Raw genomic sequence first — 22,139 nt, 5'->3', positions numbered from 1 at the left:
TTGGTCTTCTGATGACTTTATTAGTCGATAAACGACAGCGTTATCTACAAACAACCGAAGACGGATACTCAGATTGTCTCCAAAATCGTTTACTTAGATAAAGAACAGCAAAGGGCCTATAACACTATCTTGGAGAACGCCAGAAATCACTTCTGTTTTACGCGATGACTTTCCATCAATAACTACAATTAGGATGCGGTGACAACTATTACATGTCTTTGCACATCCATTAATACAAACGCAAACATGTGTGATAGACACAGTCCAATGCTGATCAAAATGAGTGAAACAGTCAGTAAGCACATGAACAATAGAATGGTGTCAGTGACTAAAGGCTACAGAGAGTTGGTATTAAACTTCCAGTTACATGTCCGAGCACGCATAATGATACGAAATTTTAATCTTGTAACACTTCTACAGTTCCAAGCGCCTCCATCACGATGTGGAATGTAGAATTTCATGCAAGGAAGCATACCCATGCTTTAGAAGGGCAGGAGCGAGGTCGTGACAAATTACGACTTCAAACGATATAGTCATGGGCTGCAAAAATGTTGTATCTATCGTAATATGATTATTAGATAATCGTCGCCAGATGTTCCATTATCAGTAATTAACGTTGCTCAATACTTCCGTGCAGGGGCATACGAATAGAATCCTTATTAAAGTGGATTGGCAGAAGAGATAGAGATAATACAACGAAGAGCGGCTAATATCCTGTACCATGCACTGTAGCAGAATCTGGCCGGGTATATATGTTGAAGTTCGGCTTTGTGTACTGTAGATTCCGTCCCAGTGTGCGAAACACAACGGACTGGCTCCTGATATTGATGTATGGATGCATGCACCCTCTCTGGGACTATATCTGTGGAAGTGTGGAGGTTGGCAATACAGAAGGACAGGTTTCATGTTGGCCTGATAGGTTGCCGTTTGGAACTCTCACGGACGAATCGGATGTATTTCATGACGCTAATGGCCTTTGCTACCAGAAATATCGATTGTGGCTGCCCGTTGTCAGATGCTGCTGGAGGTACGTGAACGCAAATCCCGGCGATCAATATACCAGCGACAAATAGAAGAGCACCGACGTTCAGAATCGTAGACGTACAAATATTCTCACAAAAACCAGATTAATTCTTTATGTCCCTTTTTGCTGTTCTGCCATTGGACTACTCTTTTAAAAGAACGCCGACTGATTCCCAGCCCTACTAAAACTTGGTGTCAGTTTGCAAAGGGCCGTATATGCTCTGCAGCTATGTTTAAAATGTACATCGGAATAATCAGGCAAGAAGGGTTATAACAATAAACGACATTTGTGTGAATACTTTTTGATAACTTTCTTGTGGGCAAATTTAATAAGCTCACGGACGACGTCTGCCAACAACTTGGCAAATATGAAGCTATTACAAAAGTACAAGAATCATACCGCGATTACGTCCATGAAGATACACAAATGCACAACCCTATTTTCTGTTTTTTGCTCTCTGCCGTCAGTCATAGCATAGTGAGAGTCCATCCGACCATAATGTTTTTGTCTTCATTTATTGGATACAATGTTGAACGGTTATACAATCAGTGGGCATTCTTTCGTGTGATACGATCTGTTGATACAAGACGTTTGCATTAGCCTTACGATATCTGAGTTGAATCTGAATCTAATGTTATTCAATGTCCGGCACTTCTATTTCGTCAAAGATTTTACATGAGACTTTTAGCTCAAATTCTATTGCAGTGTTTCAAATCTTATCGTGTATTTTATCAGATAATTGGATATCGTCTGCCAATTTCGGGACATTACTTTTGTACTTACGAGTTGACTGTGAAAACAAAATGATTTCCAAACGTTTGCCCAGAATGCATTCATTTAAATGGACCTCTTTTCCCTTTTCTTTTATACAATACCTACACGGGATCGGCTTGATTATTATCCATTTTGACAACATTTGTAATGTTAAAGAGTGACCGGAAGCCCTTCCTGTCGCCACCCCCGTCTTCCTTCCCCCCCCCCCCCCCCCAAAAACAAAAAGATTTTGAAGAATGTTGTGAACTGTTCGTGTAAGGGTGTGTGCTATTTGCATTTGAACATTTGGTGTTTCGAAATTCACAAAAAATGGACAAAACAGCGTTCCCGGGAAAAAAATGGAGGTACAAAAACTGATTCACGTCATATGTATTCGTTTGCCTGCACGTTGGCATATTTTTCTGTATTACGTTTGTCAACCCTATGGCATACAAACCGGCGCTAATTATTTGAATATTCTTATACTGCAAAGGAACAGACGATACGCTGTTGACTATTCTAACAGTGTATTATAAGTGTAGCCATTTGGAAATGTGCATAATGGGGCAAAACCGATTGTGAAAATATAACATTCTTGAAAATGAGAGTAGTATGAATTCGCTTCAGACTGCATTTAAACTATCTTCAGGTTCATTATAACATCGATTTCGAGGCTTCTAGCCTCATCTTCTGATGTACCATAACATCTACATCAAATCGATGTTTGGTGTGTTAGGACCAATTCTTTCTGTCTTCAGTTGTCCTGCAGTAACGTGCATTATCAAACCAGGGACGCACAGCACCACAGCGCATTCAGAATACGTTTCCAAAGAAGTCACGTCTTCAGAACAATTGACAACAAGATGTAGCACTAAATGAACATACCACAAATCGATTTTATGCATATGTATCAGGTACATCTCAAGACGGGGATAGAATTCTCCAAATCGATCATGTTATCATAACATTTATTTATTTATTGTTCCGTGGGACCAAATTAAGGAGAAGTCTCCATGGTCATGGAACGAGTCAATACATGAAATTATAACACAATAGTAGAAACAGGTAAAATGAAATATAAGAAACATACACTCCTGGAAATTGAAATAAGAACACCGTGAATTCATTGTCCCAGGAAGGGGAAACTTTATTGACACATTCCTGGGGTCAGATACATCACATAATCACACTGACAGAACCACAGGCACATAGACACAGGCAACAGAGCATGCACAATGTCGGCACTAGTACAGTGTATATCCACCTTTCGCAGCAATGCAGGCTGCTATTCTCCCATGGAGACGATCGTAGAGATGCTGGATGTAGTCCTGTGGAACGGCTTGCCATGCCATTTCCACCAGGCGCCTCAGTTGGACCAGCGTTGGTGCTGGACGTGCAGACCGCGTGAGACGACGCTTCATCCAGTCCCAAACATGCTCAATGGGGGACAGATCCGGAGATCTTGCTGGCCAGGGTAGTTGACTTACACCTTCTAGAGCACGTTGGGTGGCACGGGATACATGCGGACGTGCATTGTCCTGTTGGAACAGCAAGTTCCCTTGCCGGTCTAGGAATGGTAGAACGATGGGTTCGCTGACGGTTTGGATGTACCGTGCACTATTCAGTGTCCCCTCGACGATCACCAGTGGTGTACGGCCAGTGTAGGAGATCGCTCCCCACACCATGATGCCGGGTGTTGGCCCTGTGTGCCTCGGTCGTATGCAGTCTTGATTGTGGCGCTCACCTGCACGGCGCCAAACACGCATACGACCATCATTGGCACCAAGGCAGAAGCGACTCTCATCGCTGAAGACGACACGTCTCCATTCGTCCCTCCATTCACGCCTGTCGCGACACCACTGGAGGCGGGCTGCACGATGTTGGGGCGTGAGCGGAAGACGGCCTAACGGTGTGCGGGACCGTAGCCCAGCTTCATGGAGACGGTTGCGAATGGTCCTCGCCGATACCCCAGGAGCAACAGTGTCCCTAATTTGCTGGGAAGTGGCGGTGCGGTCCCCTACGGCACTGCGTAGGATCCTACGGTCTTGGCGTGCATCCGTGCGTCGCTGCGGTCCGGTCCCAGGTCGACGGGCACGTGCACCTTCCGCCGACCACTGGCGACAACATCGATGTACTGTGGAGACCTCACGCCCCACGTGTTGAGCAATTCGGCGGTACGTCCACCCGGCCTCCCGCATGCCCACTATACGCCCTCGCTCGAAGTCCGTCAACTGCACATACGGTTCACGTCCACGCTGTCGCGGCATGCTACCAGTGTTAAAGACTGCGATGGAGCTCCGTATGCCACGGCAAACTGGCTGACACTGACGGCGGCGGTGCACAAATGCTGCGCAGCTAGCGCCATTCGACGGCCAACACCGCGGTTCCTGGTGTGTCCGCTGTGCCGTGCGTGTGATCATTGCTTGTACAACCCTCTCGCAGTGTCCGGAGCAAGTATGGTGGGTCTGACACACCGGTGTCAATGTGTTCTTTTTTCCATTTCCAGGAGTGTATTTAGGCGACAATTCGTAAGTTTAAATAAAGAAAATCAACAATGTAACACTGGAATTTGCTTAATTTTTCAGCTCTTCCAGGAACTCTTCGACAGAATAGAAGGAGTGAGCCATGAAGAAACTCTTCAGTTTAGACTTAGAAGTGTTTGGGCTACTGCTAAGATTTGTGAGTTCTTGTGGTAGCTTATTGAAAATGGTTGCAGCAGAATACTGCACTCCTTTTTGCACAAGAGTCGAGGAAGTGCATTCCACATGCAGATTTGATTTCTGCCTAATATTAACTGAGTGAAAACTGCTAACTCTTGGGAATAAGCTAATATTGCTAACAACAAACGACATTAAAGAAAATATATACTGTGAGGGCAATGTCAGAATTCTCAGTCTATTGAATAGAGGTCTTTTAATTGCAGTGTTAGGTAAATTCATTCTTACTCTCGACTTACCATACGACAGGTTTCCCAGGGTTCTATCGATGATGAAAAGTTTAAATACTAAATAAAGTAACTTGTATCTTGTTGCGGTGTGCCTTAATAGTCTTTAATCGAGGAATAGCCAAGGTCTACAACAAGTTCAAGTATCGGCCAAATACTGTTATTTGAAATTACTGAAGAGAATAACCGTCTACCCTAATTTGAAGTTCTGTATTTGATAGATGAAGTAACTTTGGTTTCACTTACTGGATAGTTTGACCAGTAAGTCTGTTTTACAACCGGAATAAAATAGCTCAATTCTGAAGGTTGACAGCGAGTAGTTGACTGTTGCAGTGTTTCCTAATGGAAGAAAAATGTACGAGATGATACGCTAAAAAATCTGTGCATCCTCGTTGTTCATCGTTTCCTTTGTCAAATCTTCTTAGCTTGCAATATAACATAAATGTAAATCTACGAAATGTGCTTCATACATTAAAGATTTTGGTTCTTATATCTTATTTGCTGCGATTTTTTTTTCGTTCCGTTTCTTGCAGTCCCTTACGAAATACCATGCTAATACTACAGCTAGTAGTCATTTGTACATTATTTTCGAACATTTCATTACTACTTATTTCGGATACCGGTAGTGATACTATGTTTGATGCTGAAGCTAAAGTTTCACTGCAGAACTGTATACTTATTCCTTTTTACAAAAATGGCTCTGAGTACTATGGGACTTAACATCTGAGGTCATCAGTCCCCTAGAACTTAGAACTACTTAAACCTAACTAACCTAAGGACATCACACACATCCACGCCCGAGGCAGGATTCGAACCTGCGACCGTAGCGGTCGCGCGGTTCCAGACTGAAGCGCCTAGAACCGCTCGGCCACACCGACCGGCTATTCCTTTATACAATTGTCTATGTATATGCTCAGTAGCTTTAGAGCTACCTGATGGGTATTTTCGCCGAAGAATACTGTACTCAGAGGCTACAATCAGGAAGTAAAAACAGAACGTAGTTACGATGTTCACTAACTGTTGCAGGATCGGGCAAGGTGAACTTTGACGGCTTCTGCAGGATCGCCTCCCATTTCCTGGAGGAGGAGGACTCGGAAGCCATGCAAGAGGAGCTGAAGGAGGCTTTCAGGCTGTACGACAGGGAAGGTGAGCGACGATACCTCTCAGTGAACTTCTTTCATATTTCTTTACAACTCGCCGAAATTTTTCTGAGGTCGTCCCCTTTCAGCTGGCGTGAGGCTTTTCCTACCCTGTGTTTATCTTTCCATCTCTACATAACTACTATAACCAATATCCTCTGCTTATGTTTTTGAGTAATATAGCTTTTGACTACTACTCTCCTCTACTGCTCACTCCAGCACCAATGCTGTACCTGATGTCCTCACGAACCTTGTAACCTCCAAACAGAAAAATTCCGTAACCTCCTAACAGAAAAAATATAATTATTTGTAATTCACATTCAGCGTAACCTCGCAATAAATGAATTCCGTAGCCTACCAATAATAAAATGTATAATTATATAACATTCACATTTTTAGCGTAACCTACCAATAATACAATGTGACTAACCTCTCAATAAAATGTGGCTCACTTATAACCTTTCAATAACTGACTGTGAATTTAAACTGGTAAATTTTAGACGTCAGCAGTGCTGCGTCATGGCCCTGACAGATCAGTCTAAGTAAATTGAAAAATCTTACCTCAATGAAGTCGCCGGATAACGCATATATATCTGCTCTTATAATAAATTTTCCTGGCACAGCCCGGTGCAATGCTGGCCGATAGATTTCTCATGTTATAAAAGGAAACAACTGATTTTTCTTTACAATAATCGGGATGACCACGGATTGGAGAAACTAGTAAATTCTTTAAATTGAGATGAATTGTCAAAAGTTAATTTTTATAAAAAAGATTATTATTAAGAGATTTTTTTAAACATTTACATGGGACTTGATATAAAAATACTACATATGCCCGTGGCTGCTTTTACCTTATATTATATCGCTCAGGCTCCACCATTGTTCCCCACGACCGGCCCAGCCAACTCCATACACACGACTGGCTACTACTACTTACTCCAACTGCTACACAGTTCCAACTGCCGCCAACACTGCTCTTTGGTCTGAGATTCTCTTATAGCTTACATATCGCAGGCAGCGCGTGAGCAATCCATCGAAATTGCATCTGCTCGAGTGCGCTAGCAACAAATTCCTTAATCATGGACCTCTTACAACCTGTTCATTCTTCTTGTAACAGTCGTCCGTTAACGTCTTTCCTTCATCATACTGTGTGCTAATTCTTCATTTCGTATTCCACTAATGTTTTAATCTTTAACATTGTTCGAGAGCACGACGTACTAGATACCTTCAGTTTTTTCTTCTACGGATTACTGATGCTGATGCACACAGCACTGTCCTCCAGACGTACACTTTCAGGGACCCCTTCCTCAGTCCCATTCAGATTTCTTACACTGGTTGAGCTCTTTCGTTGAAGAAAACTTTAATCCCCTGTGCCAATCATCTTGTTATACACTATCGGATCAAAACTGTCCGAACACCCCTACGTAATGCGGAATTCACCGCTGTTGCGGCTTACCTTGGCGCGGCAGCAGAGTGTGGTTGGACGACAGTAACTCGCCGAGCGACAATGCTGGATCCCTGGAGTAGGGTCAAGTCCTGGTTAAACGTACACCATCGTGATGGACGTGTTCCCTTGTGAAGTTTTCCAGAGCAGCGAACGTTGCCAGATTGCATTCGACATCGTCATACGGGTCCAGCAATTGATATGATACTATGTGGTGCCATTAAGTTCAAATGGTTCAAATTGCTCTGAGCACTATGGGACTTAACTTCTGAGGTCATCAGTCCCCTAGAACTGAGAACTACTGAAACCTAACTAACGTAAGGACATCACAAACATCCATGCCCGAGTCAGGATTTGAACCTGTGATCGTAGCGGTCGCGACGTTCCAAACTGTAGCGCCTAGAACCGCTCGGCCACCTCGGCCGGCCTGCCATTAAGTAAACCACCCTTTTATTTCTAGTTCGCGTAGTCTGCAATTCGAACGGCAGGCGTCATTTTCGTAAAATAATTTTAGGTATTAGGCAGCGTAATTATAAAATACCGAAACAAGTAACTGCCAACGTTTCGAAAGACTTTACGATAGTCCTCTTCAGGACGGTTAACTACACTTTCCAGCTGGTAACTGCCCTGAAGAGGACCGCTGCAAAGTCAGTCGAAACTTCGGCAGTTAGTTGCTTTAGTAATTTATAATGACACAGCCAAGTACCCAAAATTATTTTTTTTCAAAATAACAATGGCATTAGAAGCCTACGAACTTTTAGCAGATGTGTCGTTTCTGATGTCTTCGGATGAGTGGCATTCAACGGCTTCGTGATATCTTTCAACGAGATAACGCCAAACCACATTTTGCTTGTGGTGGTCTGACCTACCTCGACACGGAGGCTCTTCGACTTTTGCTCTGGCCGGACTTCTCCAGATCTCCCACTGGTTGTAAACATCTGGTCACGGGTTTCAGAGATTGCCCGCCTACCACTCACCCACCTCCACGATTGCCTCTGAACTCCGGCTCAGAGTTGAAACAGCGTGGACTGACGTTATCGTATCTGCCATCCAGACTCAGTACGACTCTATGCGTAGCCGGATTGCTGCTGCCAAAGTTGGTGTCCAGTATACCCCCAGACCTCCTAAAAATTTAACCCTATTTTCTTCCTAGAATAATGTTTATGCACAGTTAAACGTAAAAGTTCGTTATTTGATATCCTTCTTATTGTTGTAATTTGATTGCTGGGCATGGATGACTTGCATAAATATTTCGAAAGTATCAAACTTTTGAATAGCGCCAGGTGAAAGATGATACAATTATTAGTGTTGTACATAATTGTATCACAACCCTTTCCGCCAGAAAGTTTTAGCTGTGTTACGCATATTGTAATCCAGTGCAAGTGACACAATGGAATGTATGCTCCTAACTTGGGCCAAGGCCCCGTCCGCTTCACGCTGTCGTTAGCCTGACGGCGCGACCCGTATCAATAGAGCAGAGAGCGTAGATCTTTGTACCACATTTTACGTGGTATAATACCCTCTAAATCATTTACTGTTTAATCATGTAATTTTCCTAATATAATGAATGCGCAAAATAAGTAAAATTTTATTATTTGCTATTCTTTCTAGTGTCACACTTTTAAAGGTCGGACTTTTTGCACATATACGAGTACACCGAGGGCTCCAAACTAAAAAAAGGGAGAAAATGTGGAGTGTGCCTTTCCCTGTACACAAGTCTTAAAATTGTTTCAACTACAGAAAGGAACTTAGTTTTTTTTCTGTGGAAGCTTAAAACATGTCAGCTCGCTTCAGCTTTCTAAGGTCGTCATTCTGTCCGATTCTACGTAAGTTTTAAATCTCTAAGGCATAAGAAGTGGAATTAAAAAACCAGAACTCTAATTTCGGCAATCATTTGGCAGTGTCTCCAGTGTGAAATCTAGAGACAAACGACATAATTCCCGTGGGTTAAATCTCACCGTGGCTTCATTGAAGGAAAACTGGCTTTAACGTCCCGTCGACATCGAGATCATTAGAGACGGAGCTCAAGCTCGGATCGTCTCAAGGATGGGGTATGAAATCGGCCCTGCCCTTTCAAAGGAACCATCCGGGCACCTGCCTGGTGCGACTTGAGGAAATCACAGGAAATCTAAATCTGGACGGCCGGACGCGAATTTGAGCCGTCGTCCTGCCGAATGCGAGTCCAGTATGCCAACCACTGCGTCACATCCCTGCGTGGTGGTAACATTCATAATGAAATAGTCAATATTCTTATTGAAGAAACCAATATTCTTATTGAAGAAACCAGAAAATCGGGAACACTGATCGACTTGAGACTTTCTCCTTCTGAACTGCACCGTTGCTTTTCAGCAATATCAAAAGGACTGGAACTGTGTTAGTTCTTCAGGGGATAATGATATTATGAATTATATTCAGCCTGTTATTCCACACAAACTCCGTTTCACGATGTTCGCCTACCCAGATGGTTGATATCCTCCTTCTACCGTATGAGTTTCAACCTCGACAGGTTTCCAATGCATCTTCACCACATAGAAATTATTCCAGCTGTGGCCTGTGACTGCATACACTACATAAGGTGACTTCAATCACATCGGATGTGCTGCAAAATGGAAGAGACTCAAACAGTCGTTTCTGCAACAATTATGTCCGCTGACAGTAGATTTTCCTGAGAATGCTGCCATTCTGCTTTCTTTGGGTATTCCCCGCATATAATGAAGAGCTTTGTAAAGTTTTGCAAGCTGTCAAAGTATCTTTGCGGTAAGAACGCAGCACTGGTTGTTTCATGTTCATAATAATGTATTTTATATGAGTATGTATCCAGCTTACGTCCTGAACATTTTTTCTCTGCTTGTCTTTCTGTTTTATTCCATGAACTTGTGGTGCCAGAATAATTAACTCTGTTGAGCTACACTGTGAAAATTTTCACTGCTGTCAAGCACCTTCGATAAGCGTGTATTTGTATCTTCATTTATATTTGTGTCAAAACACCGTTGCTAAACGTTAATATGTTATATTGTTATTCCATCTTTTCCTTTAAATTTAAAAACATTTTTCACTGTTTGCAAGCATCTCAATTAACAGCAAGCTTCTGAAGCTATTGTCAATTTATGTTTTGTTCTGTATGTAAATTACTTACCTTTTACCTGATTAAATGGGCGCCAGACCCCAAATAAAAAAAATTAAAATAAGAAAGTAATATTTGTTGAGACACACTAAAGTATTCTGCCTCGCCAGTTTTTGACAGGTACTCACTTTTGGTCAATATCGGCCTTATAGGTCATTTTCAAGGTAGTAGGTGTCGACGTGTACAGTTATCCTGTGTACAATACATCGACGCCTACTACCCTTGAAAATGACTCGTAGTGCCACAATTGGCCAATTTTGTAACATGTGGTAAAGTGAATACTTGTGAAAAACAGCCGAGGTGGATTACGTCAGTACGTCTTTTAACAAGCATACTGCTGTGGTACCCCAGATGGAGAAAATGAACGTAATATTTAACGGGAGTTGAGGGGATGTCTCTGTCGTGTCTATCTTTTGTCACCCCGACGTTATTTGAAAGCACGAGCGTGTCGACTGTATTTCGTTTAAGCTTGTGCGTTTGTTGCGCAGGAAACGGCTACATCACGACGGGGACGCTGCGAGAAATCCTGGCGGCGCTGGACGACAAGCTGGGACCAGAAGACCTGGACGGCATCATCGCCGAGATTGATACCGACGGCTCCGGCACCGTCGACTTCGACGGTGAGCACCCTTAAGAGATAACACTCCCTCACCTTCCCTTCCTACTGAGCAATACGAGCCATCAGATACGCTTCTCCATCAGTACAGAAAATCATAGAAGTGCGGGCTATCACAGCCATTATCGATAAGAATAAATCCTTCTGGGTGTTAGATGGTGTCGCTTTCTTTCTTTTTTATCAGTCTTCTGATTGGTTTCTTGCGGCCAGCCGCCAGCCAAGTATTTTTTTCCAGCGCCAACCTCTTCATTTCAATGTACCACTTGCATCCTACGTCCTAAGTTATTTGTTGGATGATGTATTCCAATATCTGTCTTTCCTGCATCGTTTGCCCTCTACAGCTCCCTCTAGTACGACAGAAGTTTTACTTGGTGTCTTAACACATGTGCTATCATCCTGTCTCCTCTTCATGTCAGTGTTTTCCATATGTTCCTCCCTTCGCCGACTCTACAGTGAAATTCCTCATTCCTTTCTTTTATCCGTCCACCTATTCTTCAACATTCTTCTGTAGTACCACATCACAAATGCTTCGATTTTCTTCTTTTCCGCATTTCCCACAGTCCATGATACACCACTATATAATCTGGTGCTCCAAACCTAGTCTCAGAAATATCTTAGCGTCAAATTGAGGCATATGTTTGATATAAAACTAGTACCGGTGGACTTCTTTTGGCCAGGAAAACCCACTTGGTCTGTGCTAGTCTGCTATTTATGTCCTCCTCGTTTCGTCCGTCATGGACCATTTTGCTTCGAAGGTAACAGAATTCCTTATCTTCCTCTGCTTCGTGATCACTAACTTTGATTTTAAGCTTCTCGCTTTTCTCATTTCTATTACTTCTCACTGCTTTCGTCTTTTTTCGGTGTATTCTCAATCCGTATTCTGTACTCATTAGACTGTTCACACCATTCAACAACTCCTGTAATTCTTCCTCACCTTTTATTTTCGTCACTGATTCTTCGATGTACAGTTTGAACGGTAGTAGCGAAAGACTGTCCCACAACCTCTTTATACGAGGAACTTCGTTCTTGGCCTATCAATTTCATTGTTTCCTCTAGGTACTCGTACATACGTTGTATTACACGTCTTTGCCTATAGCTTACTCCTATTTTTCTCAGGATTACGAATCTCGCACGATTTTACATTGTCGAAAGTTTTTCCAGGTTGACAGATGCTATAAGCGTGTCTCGATTTTTCTTCGGTCTTGCTTCCATTATCAACTGCAATGTCAGATTGTGTCTCTGGCGCCTTTATCTTTCCTAACGCCAAACTGATAGTCATGTAACATTTCTTCAGTTTTCTTTTCCATTCTTTTGTATATTATTCTTGCCAGTAACTTGGATAAATGAGCTGTTGGCCGAGCGGTTCTAGGCGCTTCAGTCCGGAACCGTGTTGCTGCTACGGTCGCAGGTTCGAATCCTGCCTTGGGCATGGATGTGTGTGATTTTCTTAGGTTAGTTAGGGTGAAGTAGTTCTAAGTCTAGGGGCTGATGACCTCAGATTTTAAGTCCCATAGTTCTCAGAGCCATTTGAACCATTTGAATGAGCTGTTAAGCTGATTGTACAATAGACCTAACTCTTATCTGCTCTTCCTATTCCCTGAATTCTATGGCGTAATTGTCCAAAAGTCTGAGACTACGCACCAACATGAACACGCGTTTGGCAGCTACTTATCTCAATGACTTTAGATATACCGACTGAATCTTGTCTATCCGTTCTGTTTTATTTAGTCTCAAGTCTTTCAAAGCTCTTTTAAATTCTGACTCTAATACTGGATTCGCTATGTCCTCCATATCGACTCCAATTTCTTCTTCTATCACGTCATCAGACAATTCCTCACCATTAGAGAGGCCTTCAGTGCTCTCTTTCCACCTACGCGATCGCTCTGCGTTTGACAGTGGAATTTCCATTGCACTTTCGTTATTGCCACCCTTGCTTTTAATTTCACCGAAGGTTGTTTTGGCTTTCGAATTTTGGGTCAGTCCTTACGATAATTATTTCAAGTGAGATATCTTCACGTTTCTCCTGCATCCATTTCACCTCGGCTGCCCACCATTCCTATTATTTCACTTCTGAGTTACATTGCTGTATTCTAGTCGTTCCCTGACCATTTTCGTCCTTCCTCCTATCGTCCATCAATTAAAGTATTTCATCTGCTACCCAATGGTTCTTCGTAGTTACCATTGTACTAATTATGTTTGTCTTTTCATCATCTGTGACTGCTGTTATTAGAGATGCCCACTTCTCTTCAACTTAAGTGTCTACCATGGTATTCCTTGTCGCAGTACCCAACTTCAAATGCGTTTCGTCACTCCTTAGTAGTTTAGTATTCCACTTATTTCCACACTGATACTTCAGTACGATCCTCTTATACTTCAATCATCATTACGAAAGTGTGTTCTGAATCTATATCTGCTGCTGGGTACGCTTTACAATCCAGTTTTCCGTATTGCTTCCAGGAGTGCTAGTTCTGCAAGGTATGCAGGAGAGCTTCTGCAAAGTTTGGAAGGTAGGAGACGAAGTACTGGCGGAATTAAAGCTGTGAGGACGGATCGTGAGTTGTGCTTGGGTAGCTCAGTTGGTAGAGCACTTGCCCGCGAAAGGCAAAGGTCCCGAGTTGGAGTCTCGGTCCGGCACACAGTTTTAATCTGCCAGGAAGTTTCATACCTTGAAGAGATTACTGCGAAAAGCTTAGATGGGAAAAGAGGAATATGTACTGGCGGAAAGAGAGTAGAACGTATAAGGTTTGCTGATGACATGGTATTAGTGGCAGAAAGTGAGCGCACTGTGAGTAACATGCTGAAAGACCTGAATGAAGCTTGTGTGAAATATGGGATACAAATAAACACAGCAAAAACAAAAATTATGGTCGTCAGTACAAGACGCAGACTGTCCAATATTAAAATAGGACAATCTACCATTAGCCAAGTAAGTGCGTTTAAATATCTTGGAAGCACAATAACTGAAGACTTGAGATGTCACCAGGAGGTGAAAACTCGAATTGCCATAGCGAAGGAGGCATTCAGCAGAAAGAGGAGACTTTTATGTGGCAAATTAGATAAAGGTCTAAGGAAAAGGCTTGGTAAATATTTTGTCTGGAGTGTGACACTATATGGGGCAGAAACATGAACGCTGAGACGAGAGGATGAAAAAAGGTTAGAAGCATTTGAGATGTGGATGTGGAGGAGAATGGACAAAATAAGCTAGATTGAAAAAGTGAGTAATGAAAGAGTATTGGAAAGGTTTGGTGAGAGAAGATGTCTGCTGAAGGTTATAAGAGAAAGGAAAAAGAAAAGTTGGGACATTCATGGAGAAGGGAGTGCTTGCTAGCAGATGATTTTGGAAGGACTGGTTTGTGGGAGAAGACTGAGATGAAGAAGGAGATACAAGATGATAGACGACAAAAGGGAAGAGGAAATTATGCGGACCTGAAGAGGAGGGCAGAAGACTGGACAGACTGGAAAACTACCATGTGAAAACCTGCCCTTTGGCAGAACACTAATGATGATGATTATGATGTATGGTACCTTAGTAGTTTGCGAAACTGTCTCAGTCCTACTTCTGAGTCAAAGCGCCTGATTTAACAGCTTCTACACACGAATTAAGATTATCTTCCATTTATTAACCATGCCTTCTACTTTCATCCTGCGTCTTGTACTTATCGACATCTTCAGGAAACTGTAAATAAAATAGCCAATCCGCAGGCTCCTGAACCAACTTAAGCGACACTAAAGATTACCTTCATGTAAAATATTAGTGAGTGTAATCACTGAATCTACTCTCGCCTGCATTTTTAGAGGATGAGACTAGCCCAAATCTACACGCTTACCTGAGCTGGATTTTATATTACTTGACACGATTGAAATATTCAGTACATTCTGTCCGGCTACAAATCCGCAAGCTGCCAAATTCATTACTTGCCAACTGTATCGTAATAGCCTTACAGACATATGCCTGTGACGATTAAATTAAGCTGCAAAAAGAGACTTACGGTTCTGATGTTGATAATCATCTTTCTAGGGTTGGTACCTCCTGTTGACTTTTTTCCCGTATTGCGAATTAACGTTAAGTTTTTAATCTCCGCCTTCTGCACGACACGATGAATCTCTTTCTTCCATTTACCCAGAAGTGTTTCGACACCTATGTGTCGTCTTCTGTGGATGTAGATTCGACTTATTTTTATAGAATTATTATAAAAAGTTCACGATTGTTTTTCTGTTTTAAGCCTAAAAATTCTTACATGTATGGTCTTTTGACTGCTCACCTGAAATTACATTTATTGTGAAAATTTATAGTGCTCTGCTTCCTTCGTTAAGAAGACATGGCATTATGACAACATTTTATTCCTAATACAATTTTTTATCAATTGGTTCCAGAGACCATTTCAAATCTCAAACAGATACGATGTATGTATGTAGATTCAAGCCACGAATCAAAATTTGTAGCAAGGCCAGGATTCCAACCTGGGTGTCTTACTCACTTGGCAGATGTGCTAACCACTACGATACACTGGCATGGCGACTTTGCACAACTGCACAGACTACCATAGCACGTCTCCCTTCTCAATCCAAATTTCCATTCACACCTCCAAAAATGGCTCTGAGCACTATGGGACTTAACATCTGTGGTCATCAGTCCCCTAGAACTTAGAACTACTTAAACCTAACTAACCTAAGGACATCACACACATCCATGCCCGAGGCAGGATTCGAACCTGCGACCGTAGCGGTCACGCGGTTCCAGACTGGGGCGCCTAGAACCGCACGGCCACACCGGCCGGCTTCACACCTCAGCCTACTTGCTATTCCCCACTAAGCTCGAATAGCATTGCAGAGTCTTTTCAGCTGTACTGCAACAGCATCTCTCCATCGAAAGAAACGGGGGATTCTGCCTGAAACTCAAGCAGAGGTGCTTTAATCAAATGAAACTATATCGTTCCAGATACGTTTTCAAGTTACAAACATCTGTGATGTATATATACAGACGGAAGTGACGTATAAAATTTGTACCCAATCGAAGATTCGAATCCGCTTCTCCTGCTCACTAGGCAGTTTTGCTAACCACTGTGGATCTGCACAGCTGACGGGCTATCCCAGTACGCCTCCCTCCTCAATCAAAATTTTGATTTTCACTCATTGCATCAGTCTGCCTGTATACATCATAGATGTCTGAGACTTGAAAAGGTCTCTGGAACCATGTAGTTACATCTGATTAAAGCATGGATGCCTGGCTTTCATGCAGGATTCTCCGCTCCGTAGGTTGCATAGACGCTATTCCATAAGAGTTGGAAAGCCTCTGCAACGCTAAATACGAAGTGGGCTGAGAAGTGAATCGGAATTTCGGTTGAGGAGGGAGGTGTGTTAGGCCAGACCGTGCGGTTGCACAAAGCCATTGTGCCAGGGTGACGTAGTGGTTAGCCATCCGCCTAGTGAGCAGGAGACCTGGGTTTGAATCTGGGCCTTGGTAAAAATTTTCTCGTCGCTTTGGTCTGCATATACACACAATTATGTTTTTTGGGCACAAAGTAAGTTACCAGGATCAAAGTACGTCTTTTTTCTGTGTGTAATTCAATTTTTTTAAGAATAAGAGTTCCATTTGTTTTCTCTGGTGTGTTCCAGAGTTCATGGAGATGATGACGGGAGAATAAGCCAGCCAATGCGACTGGTACGGCGTCCAGCGGTTTACTCACTACGGACCAAGAGCAACAGCACCACCTGCAGCGTCATCGCCAAAGCCGCGAACCCTCCTGAAGGGCCACGGAGAAGCAGCAGTCATCACACCCATCCAGCTCTCGCCTCAGGCACTATTGCTAACACTTAGCAACAGACATTGTAAATAAATAATTTCGCCACTATGCTGCTTCCGTGTGCATTCATTTTCTTTTCCCAGTTCACGTTGTCACTCTCCTTATCATCTTGCAAAAATGGCGTCAACGATTCTGACGCAGTGAGATTTTAAGTGAGATGAAGAGGTCGTTGACAATGGAAGTCCTCAAAACATGAACTTCGCAGCTTGGTTACACCTGCTTTTTACAATTTTTATCGTGCTGTGTACCAGGGTATCTCCTGCTTTACAACCACGGCCTAAATTCTAAGAAACACATGGCATCAATGTTGTGATTACTGGTAATGACAATTTGTGTTACAAAGCACTTACGTTGGTTGTAAAAGTGGTGTGTGTTGGTATCTGTAGCACTGCGATAATTCACATCTTCGTGCGGAGAAAACATTGAAATACAGGGTGACACACGGGAGACGTACGGTTTTAAATGAAATAACACTCAGCCAACTTTAAAATTAATGCATGTTTATTTAAACAAAACCAAAGTTCATGATTTGCCATTTTAGTTAACAAAGTTATTTGTGAAAAATAATCTCATCAAGGTGATGTCCATCATTTCGAATGCAGGACTCAAGTCTCTTCTCAGAATCCTCCTTCGCACGAACTAAAATCTGTGCAGGGATGGCAGCAATTTCTTGAATGATTGCATTCTTCAACTCGTCCAGATTTCGTGGTTTGTGGTTATAGACACAGTTATTAAGGTACCCCACAGCAAAAAGCCACATACTGACAAGTCGGGATACCTGGGAGGCCTAGGAACATTGCCAAAACGTGAGATAATCCGGCCAGGAAACATGCGTCTAAGAGCTGCCATTGAAGTGTTTGCGGTGTGCGATGTTGCCCCAACCTGCTGGAACCAAACGCGTTTTAAAGGGATTCGTCGTCTTCTTAGTTATGGTTTCAAGAATGTTTCAAGCATACGAATGTAATGAACCGAATTAACAGTAACTATGGCCCCGTTCTCTTAAAAAAAAAATAAGGTCCAATAATGCCAACAGAGCCAAGAGCACACCAGACTGTTACTTTTCCTGAGTGTAGAGGACGCTGGTGGATGAGGTGTGGATGCTCTGGAGCCCAGTAACGTAGGTTTTGCTTATTCACGGTCCCGTTTAAATGAAAATGAGCTTCATCGTTAATCAATAAAATTTCATTTTCATTCGATCCCAAAATCCCTTGCATTCTGTAAGCGAATTCTTCTCGTACAGCAAAATCAGTTTCCTTAAGTTTTTGGACAATGAGCATTTTGTAGGAATGGTATTTTAATTCTTTATGCAAAATTCGTCTAACCGATTCACGGTTGATTCGTAACTCATGCATGGGGGCTTAATAAAATGAAAAATAAAAATGCAAATAATTTTAGTAGCTGTATGTCCGATTACGCAAGTCTCGTAAACGGCTGGCCCTGACTAGTATTATTACGCTATCTGACTGCATAGAACCACAACAAAGAATGAAATGAAACTTTTCATTAACACAATTAATTAATTAAGTCCCCAGCAACTATAAAACCTACGAAACAACAAGCTCAAGTGTAGCTGTTCTGTATGTGGTAGTATGACTCAACGCACATCTGGCACGGTTCTTCTTCAACAAGACAAGAATATTTAAATATCATTTATACTGACGTGATAAAAGAAGATTAGAAATACTATAATTGTGCAAGAAACCCAGAATTACACTCTAATACAAGAACACACGCCAGATGCTTTGTTGACTGAACCTGTAATGAAGCATTATTCAGGACACACAAATAATAAGAAAATAAAGAACAGTAGTTAGTTACCTTAATTTATATTGACGAAAAGCACTCAGATCATTACAATATCTCCATTGGAACAACATCTGCTATCTCTCCCATCAAATAACAGCATAAACATGGAACAACACTCTCGACTACCACATCTCACCCCACTTCAGCTACAAGCTGTGTCCACCACAACTACTCGGCAAGAACTGCCTGCCGCTACCTCTCAATGAGCACTGCCAGTGGAGGCGGCGGAACAATACTCTCTCTGGCGCGATTTTTGGCGCTGTGGCTCAGTGTAGCCACCTTTCATACAGTGTAGCCACCTTTCATATGCCCTTCCTCCACGGGCTAGAATTTGATGGTATTTTTGCCAGCATTGGTGGTGAAAATACCACCAAATTCGTCAAAAAAAATACAGACAAAAATAAAAGATAATATTAATACGTAAATATCATATAACTAGATAAAATTTTGGCTTTGCACTGACCTTTCAATAGCCTAATATATAAAATACACTAAGCAATACAAATTCTTTCATACATGTGACTTTACATAATAGTTTACAGAAATATCATGTGGTTAAACAATTAAATCAATAACGTCAGCAATGACGAATATGAGCAGGTAAGAGTCTTATAACTTTTCACAAACAGTAATACACAAAAAATCAGTTAATACAAATATTCACAACAAGTAGTTCACAGTTCCAGCAGTAGCACCCAGCACTGTTGAATAGGTGCTGACAGCAATAAGTGACATCATCTCAGTAGAAGCAGTCCATCAGTGGCACCCAGCATTGTGGAACAGGTGCAGACTCCAACAGGTGACATCATTTCATTAGAAGCAGTCCATCAGTGGCACCCAGCATTGTGGAGTAGGTTCAGACTCCAACAGGTGACATCATTTCAGTAGAAGCAGTTCATCAGTGGCACCCAGCAATGTTGAGTAGGTGCAGACACCAAGAAGTGACTTCATTTCAGTAGAAGCAGTTCATCAGTGGCACCCAGCAATGTTGAGTAGGTGCAGACACCAAGAAGTGACTTCATTTCAGTAGAAGCAGTCCATCAGTGGCACCCAGCAATGTTGAACAGGTGCTACAGCAACAAGTGACACCAGTTCAGTAGAAGCAGTTCCATCAGTGGCACCCAGCAATGTTGAACAGGTGCAGACACCAACAAGTGACATTATTTCAATAGATGCAGTCCATCAGTGGCACCCAGCAAAGTTGAGTAGGTGCAGACAGCAAGAAGTAACATCATTGCAGTAGAAGCAGTCCATCAGTGGCACCCAGCAATGTTGAGTAGGTGCAGACAGCAACAAGTGACACCATTTCAGTAGAAGCAGTCCATCAATGGCACCCAGCAATGTTGAGTAGGTGCAGACACCATCAAGTGACATTATGTCAGTAGAAGCAGTTCCATCAGTGGCACCCAGCAATGTTGAGTAGGTGCAGACAGCAAGAAGTAACATCATTTCAGTAGAAGCAGTTCATCAGTGGCACCCAGCAATGTTGAGTAGGTGCAGACACCGACAAATGACATTAAACAACTATCACTGATCACACTGTTCCTCATCACAAATTAAACATGTCCTAGTGGCACCAATCATGTAGAAAAAGTACAAGTAACAGTCCATAATCAGTCACTATTTAGACAGTTCAAGCATGAACAATAGTTTGAATGCACATACAAATGCTTTTACAATGTTCTTACACTAAACATACAAATCATAACAAACACACAAATGACATCAGATAATTGTCATATTACTATTACAAATACACAAACATCAGTAAACCTATAATATTTATGGGTGCCAGTGCAAGCCACTACAAACAAATAAAATAATATTTAGGAGATAGGTGGGTAGGATTAGGAAAGGAAAACACACAAAACACACTCATTCATCTTTCATCCACATCAAGTACTACTGTGTAATTGTATAGTGTTAACTGTCTGAATCCACTTCTGTCAAATTTCATGTTCATCATGTGTATCAAGTAATGGTGGCAGCAATGTATAACAGTCAATAATTGTTAAGTCAACGTCATAGTCATCATGTCAAGACCAATGTTTGCCAAGCCAGATCAAAATGTACTGTTACTGAACAACTGTCAGTGTGCCAAGATATGCAACTTCCTCTCTCCAAAAAAAAATTACCTACTGCTTAGTGATTTAACAAAGTGTGTGTAGACAATCTTCCTTCCATTTTAGTGTTCTAGTCTGCTATCTTCATCCTCCTTGTTCCATATAGACCAACAACAAAAAAAATATGCACCTCACTCACTTTACTTCTTATCCACCAAAGCTCCAATCAACTTCATATAATCTCAATACCTCAATAATACCTCTTCAGTACGTCGACATATAAACCTTATTGTCAGTATCATTTACCTTACCTCTTGTCCACAAAAACTCCAATATTACCAATATCATTTCACTTCCATAACAACTCTTTCCTCAAGTCAGTTTCGTCGAACAAGTACACATAAAATCCTAATGCAAACCTCCTCATCCCATACAATCCGAAGACACACTGTCAACACACAACCTCTGTGTAATCCATCTGACCAAAATCTTCTACTCATTATGAATTATAAACAAAGAATACATACATGACCTCTAACAGACTTAGTTCGAATAACTCTCAGTAATTAAGTACGATTACGGAGTGTGAATGATGCTAATATTTCACAGTGTGTACACCACTTCAAGAATTATGGCAAACAGAAGCAAACATGTGGAGTATTTCTTGTATCAAGTGTCACTTCCTATTTCAATTGCTCACGAAAAATGCAGTGTAATAACTGTGTTGGTATGTCATGTCGTTAGCTTCCTTCCTATTGGCATACATTTATACAGCTTTCATAAAACCTCCAGCTCATGTGACTTCTATGATGTTTCTTGTACTAATGTCGTTCGTCGAATTATTGCAGTTCATTTTCTTATGTTAAAATATAAAGCACTGAGCGTAAGCAAAACAAGCAACAGCGAGTAAATATACCAGTAATGAACAGAATGTCAACAAGTGGATGCAGCACAATTTCTATAACGAGGCTTCGCCAAGCGAACAATCTGTAACTAGTACCATAGTGTAACCTAAACTCTATGTTTGTACACTGTACACCAGCATTGCTATATACCAAATTAAAGTATAGTTATGACAACAAGCAGAAATGTGTAAATGTGCAATCCATACGCATAGCAGTAAACATATATCTTACGTACTAAACAGGTCATTAGCATCGTATCTTAATAAGTAAACATGAAGGCGCAAGCAAATAAGTAAACATGAAGGCGCAAGCAGATAAATCACAAAGTATAACTTACTTACATGCCTAACCACATCAGCACAATTAATCAGGTGACAATTATAATTTAAATAGATAGGCACAGCAGGCACATAATTAAAAAATATGACATCAGTGAAAAAGCAGTGCAGCCAAGCGATGCATAGTATACACAAGTTACAATCCAGTACATTAATAAAAATTGTCAAAATCAGTTAAC

General features: G+C 41.8%; 1 protein-coding gene across 1 annotated transcript in view; it reads left to right on the top strand.

Annotated features, from left to right (window-relative positions):
- Nucleotides 1-16,896, top strand: part of LOC126161445 (troponin C) — a 58,659-nt gene extending 41,763 nt beyond the window's left edge. The window contains exons 4-6 of the mRNA XM_049917260.1: nt 5,748-5,867; nt 10,917-11,048; nt 16,661-16,896. Of these exons, the coding sequence (XP_049773217.1) occupies nt 5,748-5,867; nt 10,917-11,048; nt 16,661-16,689 (281 nt within the window). The 3' untranslated portion in view covers nt 16,690-16,896. The remainder of the gene's footprint in view (nt 1-5,747; nt 5,868-10,916; nt 11,049-16,660) is intronic.
- The last annotated feature ends 5,243 nt before the right edge of the window (nt 16,897-22,139 follow it).

The sequence above is a fragment of the Schistocerca cancellata genome, chromosome 2, assembly GCF_023864275.1.
Source record: "Schistocerca cancellata isolate TAMUIC-IGC-003103 chromosome 2, iqSchCanc2.1, whole genome shotgun sequence".
NCBI classification, from domain to species: domain Eukaryota; kingdom Metazoa; phylum Arthropoda; class Insecta; order Orthoptera; family Acrididae; genus Schistocerca; species Schistocerca cancellata.
Note: the sequence above shows the minus strand (reverse complement) of the source record. Positions and strands in the feature narration are given on the sequence as shown.